This window comes from Engraulis encrasicolus, chromosome 20, assembly GCF_034702125.1.
Source record: "Engraulis encrasicolus isolate BLACKSEA-1 chromosome 20, IST_EnEncr_1.0, whole genome shotgun sequence".
Lineage (NCBI taxonomy): Eukaryota > Metazoa > Chordata > Actinopteri > Clupeiformes > Engraulidae > Engraulis > Engraulis encrasicolus.
In genome coordinates, this window is record NC_085876.1 from 37,158,544 (window position 1) to 37,174,447 (window position 15,904).

The 15,904-nt window shown below is 42.8% G+C and overlaps 1 protein-coding gene across 1 annotated transcript; it reads left to right on the forward strand.

Annotated features, from left to right (window-relative positions):
- Positions 1 to 1,253: 1,253 nt before the first annotated feature.
- Positions 1,254 to 9,710, forward strand: tspan13b (tetraspanin 13b). The gene is made up of 6 exons (XM_063184936.1): positions 1,254 to 1,461; positions 2,806 to 2,973; positions 5,311 to 5,391; positions 5,983 to 6,099; positions 7,335 to 7,445; positions 9,439 to 9,710. Exons 1-6 carry the CDS (start codon positions 1,399 to 1,401, stop codon positions 9,511 to 9,513), a joined length of 615 nt encoding a protein of 204 aa, XP_063041006.1. The 5' UTR covers positions 1,254 to 1,398; the 3' UTR covers positions 9,514 to 9,710.
- The last annotated feature ends 6,194 nt before the right edge of the window (positions 9,711 to 15,904 follow it).

Sequence of the window (15,904 nt, forward strand, 5' to 3'; positions counted from 1 at the left end):
TATCGTGGGGGCGCCAGAAATGCCCAAAATATACCACAGAGTTAGAATGTCAAACGAAACAAAAAAAACTCTACACTTAACACGTTGATAATGATTATGCATGGACTTGGCAAAGATTAGCTGTGTTCGATCAGATGCATGGCGCTATGTTTACAGATGACAATGTCTAAATGTAGCCTACAAAAAGGCAAGGGAGTGCTCGCCCAGGGCACCAATTCTACTAGAACCGTCCCTGCCTTTAGTAATGTACTAACTAAAACTTAGCCATTGCCATTCTACTGTAGTGACAGCAAATGTATAACACTATGTCTTAACGTAATCATGTTTCAATCATTTTTTTTTTTTTCTGTCAGAGTTGCACAAATTGTCCAATGGTACTCTGAAATGTCATCTTTATTGTGGGGTGATAAATGAAAATGTGTCTTTTTTTTCTGTTCTTGTCATCATCTTGTTTGTTTTAATCGTTTTGTTTTACCTGCTGCTGATTAATAAAGGTTTATTTTGCAAATGATTGTATTCTGTGTCAGAGAGAGAGAGAGAGAGAGAGAGAGGGAGAGAGAGAGAGAGAGAGAGAGAGAGAGAGAGAGACCCATACAGTAACATCAAATCATTATCTCAAATTGGCAATGATTGTCTAATAATCTTGCATGTAAAGCGAAGTTAAAACAATGCAAGGATTTCATCAGAGGATAAGTATGTAAATTGGGGCAGCCGTGGCCTAGTCGTTAGAGAGTTCGTCTTTCAATCTAGGGGTTGCCGGTTCAAATCCCCCCTGACCTCTCCCTCCATCTCCATCCATGGCTGAAGTGCCCTTGAGCAAGGCACCTAACCCCACATTGCTCCAGGGACTGTAACCAATACCCTAAAAAATAATAGTTGTAAGTCGCTTTGAATAAATGAATGCGTCAGCTAAATGTAATGTAATGTAAATTAAATGTAGGCCTACAGACCTACAGCTAAGATCGAATAAATCAAATGAATAGGTAACAAGATCTTGTCCTTCGTCACGGCGAAAGGATCTTGTCTGCACCACAATATAAACTGTACACTCCAATGTCGGTTGACGCACATACGCAGTTTTCAGAGGGATGCTTCAGTTGGTCAGCGATATGGTCCAAGGCAGGCACCGCATCTCCGCAATCATTTGCATATGAATCTGAGATACAGCCCGCCGACCTATCAGAGCTCAACATATTCCGAAGTCCCTCCCTCCAAAGTCATATGCTCTCTCCGCCTAGCTTTCCAAAGAAGAAAGGTGTGTTATTGTACGCGCCCCGTGGAGAAATAAACGAGCATCCATCACTGGAAATTTGGCCTAACATCTGTGACATTTCCATGAAAATCGTTGACTAGAAGATTGAAATAATTTGACGAGAGGAAACACGGAAAGTCGCCACCATGGGTTGCGCTGGATTCACCTGCTCCAAGAATTCCCTCTGCGCTCTCAACATCCTCTATGTTGTAAGTAGCGTGCCATGATAAAATTGTACCATATGGTACGGACTTGAAGGCTGTTTGAAAACATTGTCAGAGTTCCACTTGTGTACGTTTGACATGGGATTCAAGACTCAAGATGCAAATGGTTGTAAACAATATGCTAGTAGCCCTGTGTGCACATCGCCTGTATCAATTATTCAAAATCCTTCATTGTCTGGAATTAGATCAACGTCCGCAAGGCCGACAACAGCGTTTCGTGTTTCAGTTAGGATGCCTGGCACAAATGTTTGAATTATACAAAAATAAGGGGTGAAAACAGCTGTCTCGCCCGTTTCCTCTCACGTCTCTGGGAGATAACCCACGTCCTGTCTTTGTTCAGTGCTCAGGCTGGGCCTAATGGTATCCTGTTTTATCTGAAATAAACTTATCACAGTTTTACCACTGTTTTTCAGTGTTGCAATAATATGCAGACTGATTTGACTACACCATGTGCCCTATAAAGCTAACAAAATCGCTGTGAGAGAGATTTTGTTTTAAAGAGCACTTTAAAGTTTATTTTAATTGACTTAGGCTACCTTTGTCTCTTGACCTAGTTATAGTAGGCCTATGTAGGCCTACACCATTGGGTAAGCAAATAGACAAAATAAGAACCAATGTTTTTTTTTTTCTCAAGGAGATGTCAAACATAGTTTGCCATTCTGTCATTTTTTTGTCATTCTTACACACATATTATTTTTCTATGCTGAGGAAAATGAACTTTGCTCTAGAAGAGGTGGACGTACACAGCTGCTGGCAGTAATGGATGCCCTTGACCTTCACAACTTCTCCAACCTCATTAAGATGGCCACCTGTGCACCTGGTGTGTGTGTGTGTGTGTGTGTGTGTGTGTGTGTGTGTGTGTGTGTGTGTGTGTGTGTGTGTGTGTGTGTGTGTGTGTGTGTGTGTGTGTGTGTGTGTGTGTGCGTGCATACGAGGTATGGAACGAGACTCTTGTGCCACTGACTTGTGACTTGTGTCTGGTCAATCTTAATTAACGCTACAAATTACTGTCACCAATATTTGGATCTGCACTAATGCCCCTGAGGTGAGATTCAAGTCCAATGATTGTGGCAGCAGTGCAGTGCAACGTTTAAGATGCCAGCTGCTTTTCAAATCCAACAAGTAAGAAGAAATAAAATGATCAAATGTATGTCTCTGGGGGTGACTCAGTGGGCGCGGGTTCGATTACACCCCAAAAATTCGTTCCCCATCTCTCTCTCCACTCCTTTCCTGTCCGTCTCACTGTCCTATCGAAATAATAATCGTGTGAAAGTTTAAAAAAATATATCAGAATAAAATCTGTGTGTCTCTGTGTGTGTTTCATTCCAGATGGTGAGTTTGCTGATGATCGGGATCGCGGCATGGGGCAAGTGGTTTGGCCTGGTGTCCAGTTTCCAGGTGGTGGGGGGCATCATCGGTGTGGGCGTGTTCCTGTTCGTGGTGGCGCTGGCGGGCCTCGTCGGGGCCATGAAGCACCACCAGGTCCTGCTCTTCTTCGTATCCTTTACTCACCTGACCAGATGATACCAGAGAGTCTGAACTATGCTCTTAGAATCTCTGGTTGTACTGTACATTGTTTCCCACACATAGACCCATAGATAGACCTATATGTTTTGTGGCTCAAAGTGATTCTTTCATTCTATCAGAGAGAGACTGAGAAAGATAATACTCTTAGAATCTTTGGTTATACTGTACGGTGTTTCCCATACATAGACCCATACATTTTGTGGCTCAGCACCTCAGAATGAAAACCAAGCACTGACAAATTAATTCTGCCTCTTTTCTCATCAGAGTGATGCTTTCATTCTGAGAGAGAGAGAGAGAGAGAGAGAGAGAGAGAGAGAGAGAGAGAGAGAGAGAGAGAGAGAGAGAGAGAGAGAGAGAGAGAGAGAGAGAGAGAGAGAGAGAGAGAGAGAGAGAGAGAGATATATCAATGAATGAAGAGTTTCCAGTTTTGAAAAGCTTTATTAGTCACATGTAGTTTCCCTTAATGTGATTTCGCTGGCTGATTACAAAGATATGTGATTGACTTGGAGTAGTATTGTGTTGTTTTGGTCTTCCCATGAATTTCTTGAGCAGTGTATTTTGGGGGTCTACTGTATTGTTTTAGTTTTAGTTCAGGGGGCACTTCAAATGTATCTATTGATGGAGATGTGAATGACTTGACTGACTTGAGTGAAGTCAAGCTTGATGTTATTGTCGACAGTATTGTAGAATTCATGCAGCTCAGGAGTATTTGGAGGTAAATGGATGTGAGTGGACAGGTAGACAGGAAAGTGCTGCGTTTAAAGAGGACATGAATAAATGTGATGAGTATGAGTGGGCATTAAAACCTGGTAATGGAAAGGGAGTGGGACGTTTTACCTTGACTTTAGCAGACATCCGTTCTCCATTGGTAGACCTGCAGTCAAATAGGCCTACATGAGGGAGTGTAATACTGGTTGTGATCTCATGAATAACTGGCAGTCTCGAGCCAGAGTGTATGACATGATGTATCTGCACTTGTCGTTGTTCTGTATATTTCCTCTGCACTTTGTATCTGCTACTGATGTTGACTATGATTGTGTCCTCGATTGTAGGTCGCTTTGGTTAAAAAGGGTCTGCCAAATACAATGTAATGAAATAACGTCTACAAAAGTGAGCTGCATCTTTGTGATAATTACAATGATTTCCTGAATGAATGTTGTTGCTCAGATACTAAAACACGAAAGCAAAGTGCTGCTTCACTTTTTCTCTACAGCAGGGGCTCGTTGACTCAAAGTAATTAGTCACTTAGAGATACGGTCAAATTTAATTTCAGTGGTTACTGTTTAGGTCTTGCCAAGGATTTCCAAAGATACATTGCTGGATTTAATTAAGAAGACTCGTGATGGGCTGACTGACGCAGTGTGTGATCAAAGTGTCTTCTTCAGAGCCTATAAATGGGTCAATGATGTTTTAGTAGGCCTAGTAGCACATGTCAGGGTAGTGCAAACACAGCTAATGCCACTAGTGTATGGATTAATCTTTTTTATTTGTTTTTAGTGAATTATCTAAGAAACATATTCATTGGAGTATATTAATCATCAATTACTAATTAATTTATGGGCATTACAGTAGGTGTGGTTGTACCGTCTGACGTCTGAGCTAAAAAAAATGCCCTTAACCCAAATATAAATGAGTGCTGCTATCGCTTTGTTGGGGTCGTTCACTGTGCTTGTCCATGTGAATATGTTGTTTCCACTGCTGCATACTGAACAAGTGTACTGTATGTCACCAGAGAGTTGTCTGTGGTTCGGATCTGGTTTCACACTGCGCAAAAGCAGTCTCCGAGGATGAATGCTGCAACTCTCTGGCAATCTGTTAGGTAGTCTGTTCAACATTGAGCGCAGTTATACGTATGCCTGGTGTATTCCAGTTTGAAATGGATTTTTTTCAGTATTCATTTGAAAACAAGTTCCAGAATATTCTGTGAATATGTGTGGAACAGCGTTTTGCAACCGAAATATTCAAAGCACTTCGAATTTTATCACACGGTAGATATTCATGGAACATGGTCACATTCAGAATGAATAAAGAGTTTACATGATTTGTGCACAAATCGAATACTGAATGCCACCATGACGTTTAAAAAGAGAATGTTCCCCGAATCACATACAGTATAGGATTAAACCAGTATGTTCCAAGATTGCTGTGTATACATACATCAAGACGATGTATGTGAACCTCTTGTGTCAATCTTCCATTCTTATCTTTCCCTATCTCTATTGTTTTCTCTATGCCTATTGCTTTGTCAATTTGGTTGTGGACTTTTCGGTATCCAGTTGACTTATGCCTTAACAGGCAATACCCCAGTATATGATTATCCTTTTCATGGTGTTCGTGGTGCAGTTCTCTGTGTCCAGCGCTTGTCTGGCCATCAACAAAGATCAGCAGGTATGTACGTACATCGTCCACAACATGTGTTGTATAAGACACTGGATACAGACATGCTTAAGTGCTTTCTCCACACAACACACACACTGCCAGACATGGCATAGTACATGACCTGACACCGCTTCAGACCATTGACCTACATTACTTTTGGGATCAGTGCTTTAGACCTGTAAACGAATAATGTACTAAGGTAACATCAAAATGAAAGAATTTCTTACTTTCCGTTAGTTGCATTAGTGGTCAATGGTGCTGTAGTTTCAGACTTCAATACAGTTGTTTTTTCCCTCAAGAATGCTTTCTGATTCGGACCGTATCTGGCAATAAATGAAGATCAAAATACTTTAAACCAAACCAAACACTCGTATACAGAAGTAGTAAAACCTTACAGAACAGAAAACTTGTACAGTTTTAAACAGAAACACATACTAGACTGAAGTTAGTTACAGTCACTTGAAGTAAATGAGCTACTTCAGCTACTGCAGTTTTGCATAGTCTGGCTTCATATGTTTTGAGTGTAGGTAGAGTTAGGTGCGTGAAAAGTGTGTATACTAATGTGTCAAATGATGTGCTGTATAACCACTCGTACTGAAGGAGCAACTGCTTGAGGTGGGTTGGAACAACTCTCAGAGCACTCAGGCGGACGTGGAGAAGACGCTCAACTGCTGCGGCTTCCTCCAGCTCCCCAGCGGCAATGACACATGTCCTGCAGTAAGACATTTTCAATCTCCCAGACATATGTACATGTATGAATACACGGTTTAAATTGCACATTTGTATAAAAGGTGTTCTTTTCTGTTCTATTCCATTCCATTCCATTCTATTCCGTTCTGTTCTGTTCTGTTCTATTCTGTTCTGTTCTGTTTCTCTGACTTATTTGTCTAATTTATCCATTCCCAACCCTGTTGTTACTTCTCATTTGTGTTCAACATTCATCATGGAAATATGCATTTTGCTGAGCCAGTAAGCCTGTTGTGTACCCTCTCATTAGCTTCACTAACAGTATTATCTGTTTGTGTATCCGTTTGATTCCTGGAGCTTTTGGCCTCCATAAACATACCCTACTGTAGCTTGACACTGGCAAGCAAATTACATTGCATATTCAACAGTGTTTTTGTAGACTGCTCTCCATGGTTGGCTGCCAAAAATGAGCGTTTGTCATGTTGAAGTGATGCCTGGTCAAGTATTGTTGATGCTCCAGAGTAGGGATGTCAAACTCAGGCCAAATTTGGCCTGTTGAGTTATTTTTGTTTGCCTGCGAAATCATTTCACATGTGTATTACAGTTGGCCCACATATACAGTACCATTAATATACAGTATACAGTAGTAATATGACTTGACTACAGAATGTTGTGCATCATAGGAGTGGGCCGAGGGCAACGCTACATAACCCTTAGTGCGTCAGCAGTGATGTCTCCGTATACGTATGACTAAAATGTATTAGTCAAATTAGCCTAGACTTCAGTAGTTGAGTGTTTTAATAAATGTTGAGCTTGTCCCATGACTTCGTCTCAGATTTAGATTTTTGGCCGCACTCTGAATTACAGTTTGATACCCCTGCTTAAGAGCTTGTTAGACCAAGGATTCTGAACCTTTTCCAGCTTGGGGGCCTCTTAGTACAAGTGGATGTCGATGAAGAGCACACCACTCCAAAACATTCACTTGGTAAAAGAAAAAAGCAAAAGAAAAACGGGAGCAGTGTGTGGACATTCCACCTTTATTTTCATAGTATTTCATTTTTTGTCCTGCACCTGCATCTTGGATGTGCGCACCACTACCTTTCTCGATTACCCTCTTAGTACAACACATAACACACACACATATCATTTTTATTAGAAAATGATTTTCAAGGCCCACTTGGTATACTTCATTATGGCCCATCAATAGGTTCCTTGCCCAGAGTTTGAGAATCACTCTGTGACTATGTGTCCCCTGCTGTCTACAGGCCTGTTTCGCCCAGCACACGTGCACCACCTGTGCTGCCAAGATCCAGGAGCATGCGGAGGAGGTGCTGCACTTCGTGGGGGGCATCGGCCTCTTCTTCAGCTTCACTGAGGTGAACACCACATCTCTCTAGCTCACTGTGTAACACACACACACACACACACACACACACACACACACACACACACACACACACACACACACACACACACACACACACACACACACACACACACACACACACTGTCTCTCTCTCTCACACACACAAACTCTCTCTGTCTCTGTCTCTCTGTCTCTCTCTCTCTCTCTCTCTCTCTCTCTCTCTCTCTCTCTCTCTCTCTTTCCAGAGTTTCTCCTTAGCTCATTCTGTACCAAACACACACACTCTCTCACTCTCTCTCTCTCTCTCTCTCTCTCTCTCTCTCTCTCTCTCTCTCTCTCTCTCTCTCTCTCTCTCTCTCTCTCACACTCTCACACTCTCACGGACACTATCACTCTCTCACACTCTCTCTCTTGCTCTCTCCTTCTTTCCTGAGTTTCTTGTATTCTCTGTCTGTCTGCTCGCAATCTCTTTTTCCGTTCTGAGGTTAGTGCCATCATGCAGCACTGTCTTTCTCTATCTCTTGCTATCTCTTACTGTCTGTCTCGGTCCTCCCTCTCTTCTTCTCTTTCTTCCACTCTCACTTTCCTTACATACTCTCTCTCTCTCTCTCTCTCTCTCTCTCTCTCTCTCTCTCTCTCTCTCTCTCTCTCTCTCTCTCTCTCTCTCTCTCCCTTTTGCTTGAAGTATAAGCATAACAGGAGGAAACACTACTCTACATGGTTACAAAGGCATTAGAAATGTGCTCTTGAGGAAGTTGGAGAACAATCCTCCTGAGGAATGTGGCTGGCATGCTAATCTGTTTAGGTCTGGTCAAGTAGTCCAACCAGTTCACGTTTCCTGAAGTGAGGTCATTTCATTTACTTGTTTATTTTCGAACTTGTGAACAAGTTATACTGCTCTCATGGTTAAAAAGAAAAAAAAACATTTTGAAACAACTATCCGCACACTTGTTCTCTAGTTTAAAACATGTACTGTGAGAACAAATGTAAAAAAAAAAGTATGTTGTCGCACATTTGTTTCAAAATTTAATTTAGACCACAGGTGGCGCATTCAGGCTGACTGAGAACCGTGCGGGTGCCTGTTCCCGCACCTAATCGCAAACCGCCCGTCGTGTTCACGCCACAGATCTTAGCGAACAGCAAAATTCTTGGGGTTTTTTCCGTGAACCGTGACGACAGCATGGCCATCAGCAGGTTCATCCGGGTAACACAGTCACGTGCAGAATAAGTTCGGGGCCCGGTATGAACACAGGCGGTTCGCATATAAGCACTTAAGAGCTGATCGTAACTGGTGCAGGCACCAGCAGCGGCTCCGTTCTGGTCGGCCTGAAAACCCTAAGTGAGAGTAGAATTCTTTTGCCCTTGCTATCAGTTGTCCATTTTGATGCATTTACATGATAGTGATTGTTTATGCCGGTATTTACTGTACTGAAGGAAGCTTGGCTTCTGTATCCGCCATCTGTTTCAAAGAGGTCTGCTTTTTAACCACAATCTCACAGCTCCGTTGCAAGTTGGCACTTTCTCTGCGTGCCCATATAGGATGCGAACGGTGCCATCTGTGGTTTCCTAGGCAGGGACAGATTATGATTCCCATGGGCCCCTGGGCCAGGCAACAAGAAAGGCCCCCCTCCAGGGATGTTGCTAGTTTACAAAAATATTCAAGATTTTAGATCATATATTTGAGACCCTACGTTGTTGGGGGTTTTGTGATGAAATTTTGAAAATAAAGACATTAAAAGTGGTTTTAACTCGATATGAGAATGGAAACATAGAGACTGGGGCTTCAGGGCCCCCTTGGCTCTTGGGCCCCTGGGCTTTGTCCCAGTAGGCCCCGTGCTTTAATCTGTCCTTGTGCCCAGCTGCTCCCTGTGGACTCTAATGATGTCAGCCAGTTCACAGCGCCTCATCACAGACCGGAACTACAGCAGTGTGACTTTCAACATGTCCTTTCTCTTTCTCCCTCCTCCCCTCCCCCTTCTCTGGCTCTTCCCTCACTTCCCCAGATCCTTGGCGTGTGGCTGACGTACAGATACCGCAATCAGAAGGACCCCCGAGCCAACCCCAGTGCCTTCCTGTAGCTTTTCAGGCATCGATATGCGGTCTACAACTTACAGTACACCTCTACTAGGGTCAGTGCTTAATTTGTCAAGCGGGGGGAGGTCCTGGAGCGCAGAGGATGGGTGGCTCCACCCCGAGTGGGGTGGGGTCTATGATGTCTTTCTATGAGGTTCCATCCAAGGTTCCGGAGCTCTCGTCTGAGGTTCCGGAGCTAGCTCCCCCTCAAATTAAGCACTGACTACGGTGATTCCCACTCTACACTGCATTCTCTCTCCTGCACTTCTTCTCCAAAACCCCTGAACTTTTTTTTAAAGCTTTGTTTGGGTTTATGCAGAAAGTGGTGTGTGTGCGCGTGTGCGTGTCTGTGTGTGTGTGTGTGTCTGTGTCTGTGTCTGTGTGTGTGCGTGTGTGTGTCTGTGTCTGTTTCTGTGTGTGCACATCTACTCTATATATACAGTATGTCTGCTACTGTAGGTATGAGGCGGTGAAAAAGTGTTTTTAAGTGCTCTGTGTGCTGGATTTGCACGAGTGTCGTGAGTCTTATGGCTATGTACAGTATAATCAAATCAGTTCACGATTACGGGCACTCCTCTGCTCTTTTCAAAAACTCCTGTGCGATGCCTGGCATGAGAAACTAGTGACTAATTGTATGTATACAGCATAAGTGACCAGAGCGGCGTAAGTCATTATTTCTCTATGGAGGGTCATCGAAAAGAGAGACCAAAGCTAATTAGCTGGGGGCAAAGTGAGTTGGATGACCAGAGCGAATTTCAGCTGTTAAAAGCCAATTCATATTGTGGTAATGAGCTATGACGCAGTTCGGGCAAAAATAATTGGGACGTCACGGTCATATCTTCGAATGAGCCATTCTGTGAATAGCTAAAATCAACACGTCAATATCATACCAAGAGCAAATTTGCTTTGGTTGTTTTCGGTGTACACACACACACACACACACAGTAGTAACTCTTTCCTACCCTTCGATGACCTAGATCGGCGAGAACAGCTGTGTTTGAATCATGATGACTCACTGATAATGAGTGAGCGTAATCAATCCGGGTATTAAAAGAAAGAAAGAAAAAACTGCTGCTGTACCTTTTGGAACATAACTGCTGTTATGAAGATCCTAATATAACTTGAGCATGTTGGACTGAATGGAAATCACCACTATTTATATAATGATCCTTTGGTTTTTGTACTATATAACTCCTGGAAGGAGACACTTATCATTTTTGATTCCATGGCTGCTTTTCAAGATCTTTTGACAAACTCCTATGCTACAAGACTGCAAACCTACTTACTACCATGTACTAGACGACAATTTACAGAAATAATTATTTCTTTACAAAAACATTGGAAGCATCAGAGGTTCAGGTGAAGGCAATAAAAGTAATCGTCAGTGTGGTCTGATGCTGCGTGCGGTAACTTTTCTTTGGAGAATGAAGAGAGAATATAATGACTTGGGGGAGGAATTAAGGCACTGAAGCAGAGCGCTAGGGACATGAGAACCAGAGGCATGAGTTCAAAGCAAAGCTTCTTCCCCGGATTTTGTATCGGATGACTGCATCCATTACTGGACAGTGTGCTTGTTTCGAAATGGCATGGCTAGCTCAAAGCGATACATCCTGGACTTGTACTGGTGATTCATTTGGACAATCTCTTCCTACAATGTTAGCCTACCATACCCATTGAGATACATATACAATATGTACTCCCATTGACCATACCTGATACGATGACGTTCAGGCCAAACCAAAGATCGTTGTGTGGACTGGACTTGTGGAATGTTCGGTCGGCTCACTAAAGTGGCATCCATTGTGGTTCAGACCATACTAAATGTTTGAGACGTAGGTGACCTATCTTGTCCCGGTTAACGATCTTTGGTCAAACTGTCACCATCTACCTTATAATCCATGGTGACAAGGGATGCGCCATAGCTAGTTCGGTAGCAGTTGCTAGTGCTAAATCGTTAAGGGGGCAGCCGTGGCCTAGTGGTTAGGGAGGTGGACTTCAGATCAGAGGGTTGCAGTGCCAGACCACATGGCTGAACTGGCCCTTGACCAAGGCACTTCACCCCACATTGCTCCAGGGAGTGTAACAATACCCTGCAAATATATGTAAGTCGCTTTGGATAAAAAACGTGTCAGTTAAGTGGTATGTAATGTAATTTACAGGGGCTGTGAGCAGCCTAACCGGAACTAGTAGAAGTGTGGCCAGATGTGTCTGATCAAATCCCGCCCAGCAAAAACGCGCTAAATTCCGTCCAATTTCAACAAATTGCATTGATATCTATGGGCACAAAACTGCAGGAAAAAAACGCCAAATGGCCAATTTTCCCCCGTTTTTACTCGAAGACGGCCTTCCCAAGTAGCCCAATTGGGCGGGAAACCGACTAGTGACACTGACACTGACTAGTAGACTGGAAATCCTGTGAGAGCCTGAGAAACATTGAAAAGGGTGGGGCTTGTTGCCGGGGTAACGAAGTGGATGCTGAATTTCAAGTTGAGAATGCATTGCCAGTAGCCAGTCACTATGTCAAACAAGCACAGAGTAGCCTGAAGGCAGGTACTAATGTGATTACAAGGCCAACATGCACTAAAAAGACCAACATCCTTGTATCCTTGTGTCCTTTCGTCCTTGTATCCTGAAAAAGGATGCCCCGGGCATGCCTGTCTGTTTTTGAACCTAATTTGCAAATGTCGTTCCCAATTACAAAAGGTAAGGTAAAACCATGTGTAGGCCCATTTGCCCTAGGCTGTGCACCTAAGACACCAAATTCACTAATCAGATCTACCTGTCATTTGACATCATCATTAGAATCAAGTTATTCACTAAATTGCCGTGTTTGTGATGGTGCAAAGCCGATAAAATCGGTGCCGTACATATGCACTATTCACAGTGCCAGTGATCCCCAGAATGCCTGTCTGTCTATATCATAGCACTGAAGCATGTTGGGTAACACTTCACATGATGCCGGCGTCATACACATGTCATGACACAGTCATGGACGAATTATAAACATGATGTCAATGTCATAAACGTTTTACGGTCATGAAAAGTTGACATTGTTGTGCTATCTTTACCAAAACCGACTGTCATTTTATGACAACTATCATAAAATGTTCATGCCGTTGACATAATGTTTCTGATGCATCCATGACATTACGACACTGTTATGACACTCTCATGTCATACATATGACGCCAACATCAAGTAAACTGTTACCGCATATTGTTTAGAGATCATTGCTCCCGAAGCTGGTGTTCATGTGGATCTGTTCCCTTTATGAACGCTTAAGATTGGATGGATCAAATACTGTATGTAGGCAGGGGTTTTACTTCCTGAACCTGGGATTGTCGGCTCTGCTCATTTGAAGAAACTCCCGCACACTGACCATTTCGCTGTTCTTTCTTTAATAAACAACGTTTCGGTACTAGACCTTCATCAGGCAAGATTGCCTGACGAAGGTCTAGTACCGAAACATCGTTTATTAAAGAAAGAACAGCGAAATGGTCAGTGTGCGGGAGTTTCTTTAAAGTATTGCTTAGTGACCCATGGTGCCATCTTCGACGCACCTGCCAGCTGAGGTGTGCGAAAAAAGCCGAAGTTTAACTGCTCTGCTCATTTGAAATCGACATGACATGCTGACACAAATCACTTTATACATGTTGCCTGACCACTAGGAGAGTATATCTACCTGAAACATGTTTGTGGTTTGACTTGTACAGCTTTTGGTTCTCTTTTGTTGCTTTTTATTTTTGGGCCGTCCAGGTGTACTTGAGAGGGATGGCGATAGTAATAAGACTACTATGTTCTGGTTTGTGTGTGTACTGTATGACCAGCGGTTGGACAAAATAACTTGAGACACCTGTAATTTTAGTGTGGGAAGTTTCATGGCTCAAGTGGACCAGCCTGTTGGCCAATCTTCATTAATGGCACATTGCACCAGTAAAGTGAAGTCTGAAGGTTCAATTAGCAGGGTAAGAGCACAGTTTAGCTCAAAATTTTGCAATGCACACAACATTATGTGTGACACGTCAGAGTTCAAAAGGGAGAAATTCTTGGCACGTGTGCAACTGACCGAGACAGCAAGTCTTCGTGATGTGTCAAGAGCCACAGTATCCAGACAGAGGCGATTCCTCTTTGAGTACAAGGGAGGCGCCGCCTCCTGTCCAAAATCACGGAGAATAGTATGTAAACTAATGCTTTACACAACTTAATAACATTGCTATTTCAGACCCAGCTCCATAGAAAATGCATGTGCTCAACTTAGAGATGAAACCAATCTGTTATAAGATCCCGAGGCTCGCACGAGTTTTTTTCCGCTCATGACAACGCAAGCGAGTCGAGTCTCAATGGACTTCAATGGCATGTGGGATTGTACGATTTTTCAATGGCAAAATGCTAAACGGTCATTGGCTATTGCCGTGAAATTTTTTTGATTTTGAGACTGAGCCTCACTGGGAGTGAATGGAGAAGAGAGAGGAGGGGGGAGGGACCGGAGACTGGAGCTCCGACTTGTGATTGGGTGAACCCCGTGTCAGTAGGCTACAGTTGATTTCATTTCGAAATGCGGATATGTTATTAATTTGACTGAGAAGTTTCGTCGTGGTAACCAGTGGGGAAGCTATTCATTGCGGTGTACTCCAGTTTTGTGTATATTCTTGTAAACCTAGTGACACTAGTGTTGCGAATAAAGTCTTAGTGGCATGTCCTTATCCTTTTTAATCTCCCAATTCAAAAGTTGAAGTTGCCTACTTTTCGTTAGGGCTAGCTTGCAAGAAAGAGCTATGCAAAATGCCAAGCATTGTGGATTAAATTCTGGCGAATTCCAGTCGTCCTTATGAGGAGAAAATGAATATCAAGGAGCAGAGCAGAGCACTGCCTAATATTGACTTGGTGAAAAAGGTAGGGAAGAACAACCGTTTCTTTTGAGCTTTCGTGGTGTCTTATCAACTGGTTAACTGCCAAGTCCCGTGAGTGGCGAGTCCTTGTTTCCTACTGTGTTGGCAATGTCTGGTAAATAATTAAAGATTTTGCGACCTCTAGTGGTAAGTTAAGCCGTGCACCCAGTAATGAACAAAGACAACGAAGGCAAACTAAATCACATCATTGTGGCGGAGGTAGGCCTAATGATAATAATAATAATAATAATAAAAACATTTCCCTATGAATAGGCTACAAGGGGGATAATGATTAATGATTAACACATTGTTTCAACAAGAGTCCTTTAGTGTGTGAGGCCATATGTGGCTCAGGACCAATGTAAGATGTGTGTCAAAATCCCCCCCCCCTTTATTTTTGCGTTCTGGACATATTGTAATTGAACAGCCTCCCCTGTTTGACAGACTACCAGCCGCCACTGGTATCCAAGGTAATGTCACTCTGCATACCACCAAGAAGGATGAACCACATCCAACAGGATTAACTGTGGACGCAAGATGAACTAAATGACAGTAAAATGACAGGTGTCTAAGTTATTTTGTCCAACCCTGTACATTTAGCCTCTTGCATGAACTTTAGTTTTTGTTTGAATTATGCATCTATGTATGAAAGTTCTGTGAACTTACTGACACCACAGAGTTGGTGGGAAGCGATCTCTCAATAAATCTGAAAATACTCCCAACCCTCCCCCAGAGTTTTTGTCGTGCTTTCGCTTTGTCATCAGTCGCGAACAAATATGCGTTTTGTGTGACTTGAAACAAAAGGCCTTTCTTTGCTGCTGCCATTTAAACCAATCAGGGATCGACACAGTCCTCTTGTGCCTCATAGACCCAGCAACTCATTAGGCGTTTAGACAACAATGGCAGTGTTGGCCTATGGCTGCTGCCAGGGCCAGATTAAGATGGCCCGGGGCCCCTAGGCTACAGTTTGCTGTAGGCCCCTGCGGAGGGCAAATTCTGTGGTAAAACTAGACTGCCTGTGCAGTCGCCTTCGACTGCTTAAGGTATATCCCCGAAACGCGACGCTTCCAGTCCCCCATCATTCCTACCACTCCCGTCCACCATTTCGTAAACGTATATGATACATACAGACGTGACATGACGTGCATAGGCTTAAAACCAAACGACTATTGTGAAAATGAAGCAAAAAATGGGGCAAATGGTAATACTATTTTAATGGTTCAGTGGATATACCACATTAGGTACAGTGTAATAACCAGTGTAACAATATTTAATATAATGTATTTTTTTTACTTACATCATGTGTTTGTGCTTAAGTGGTATTACATGGTATTGCATATTGTTACACTGGTATTACACTATATTACATGGTATAGCATACTGTTACACTCGTTATTACACTGTACCTGATATTGCATATTGTTACACTGGTATTACACTAGTATTACATGGTATTAAATATTGTTACATTGGTTATTACACTGTACCTAATATGGTAGATTCATTG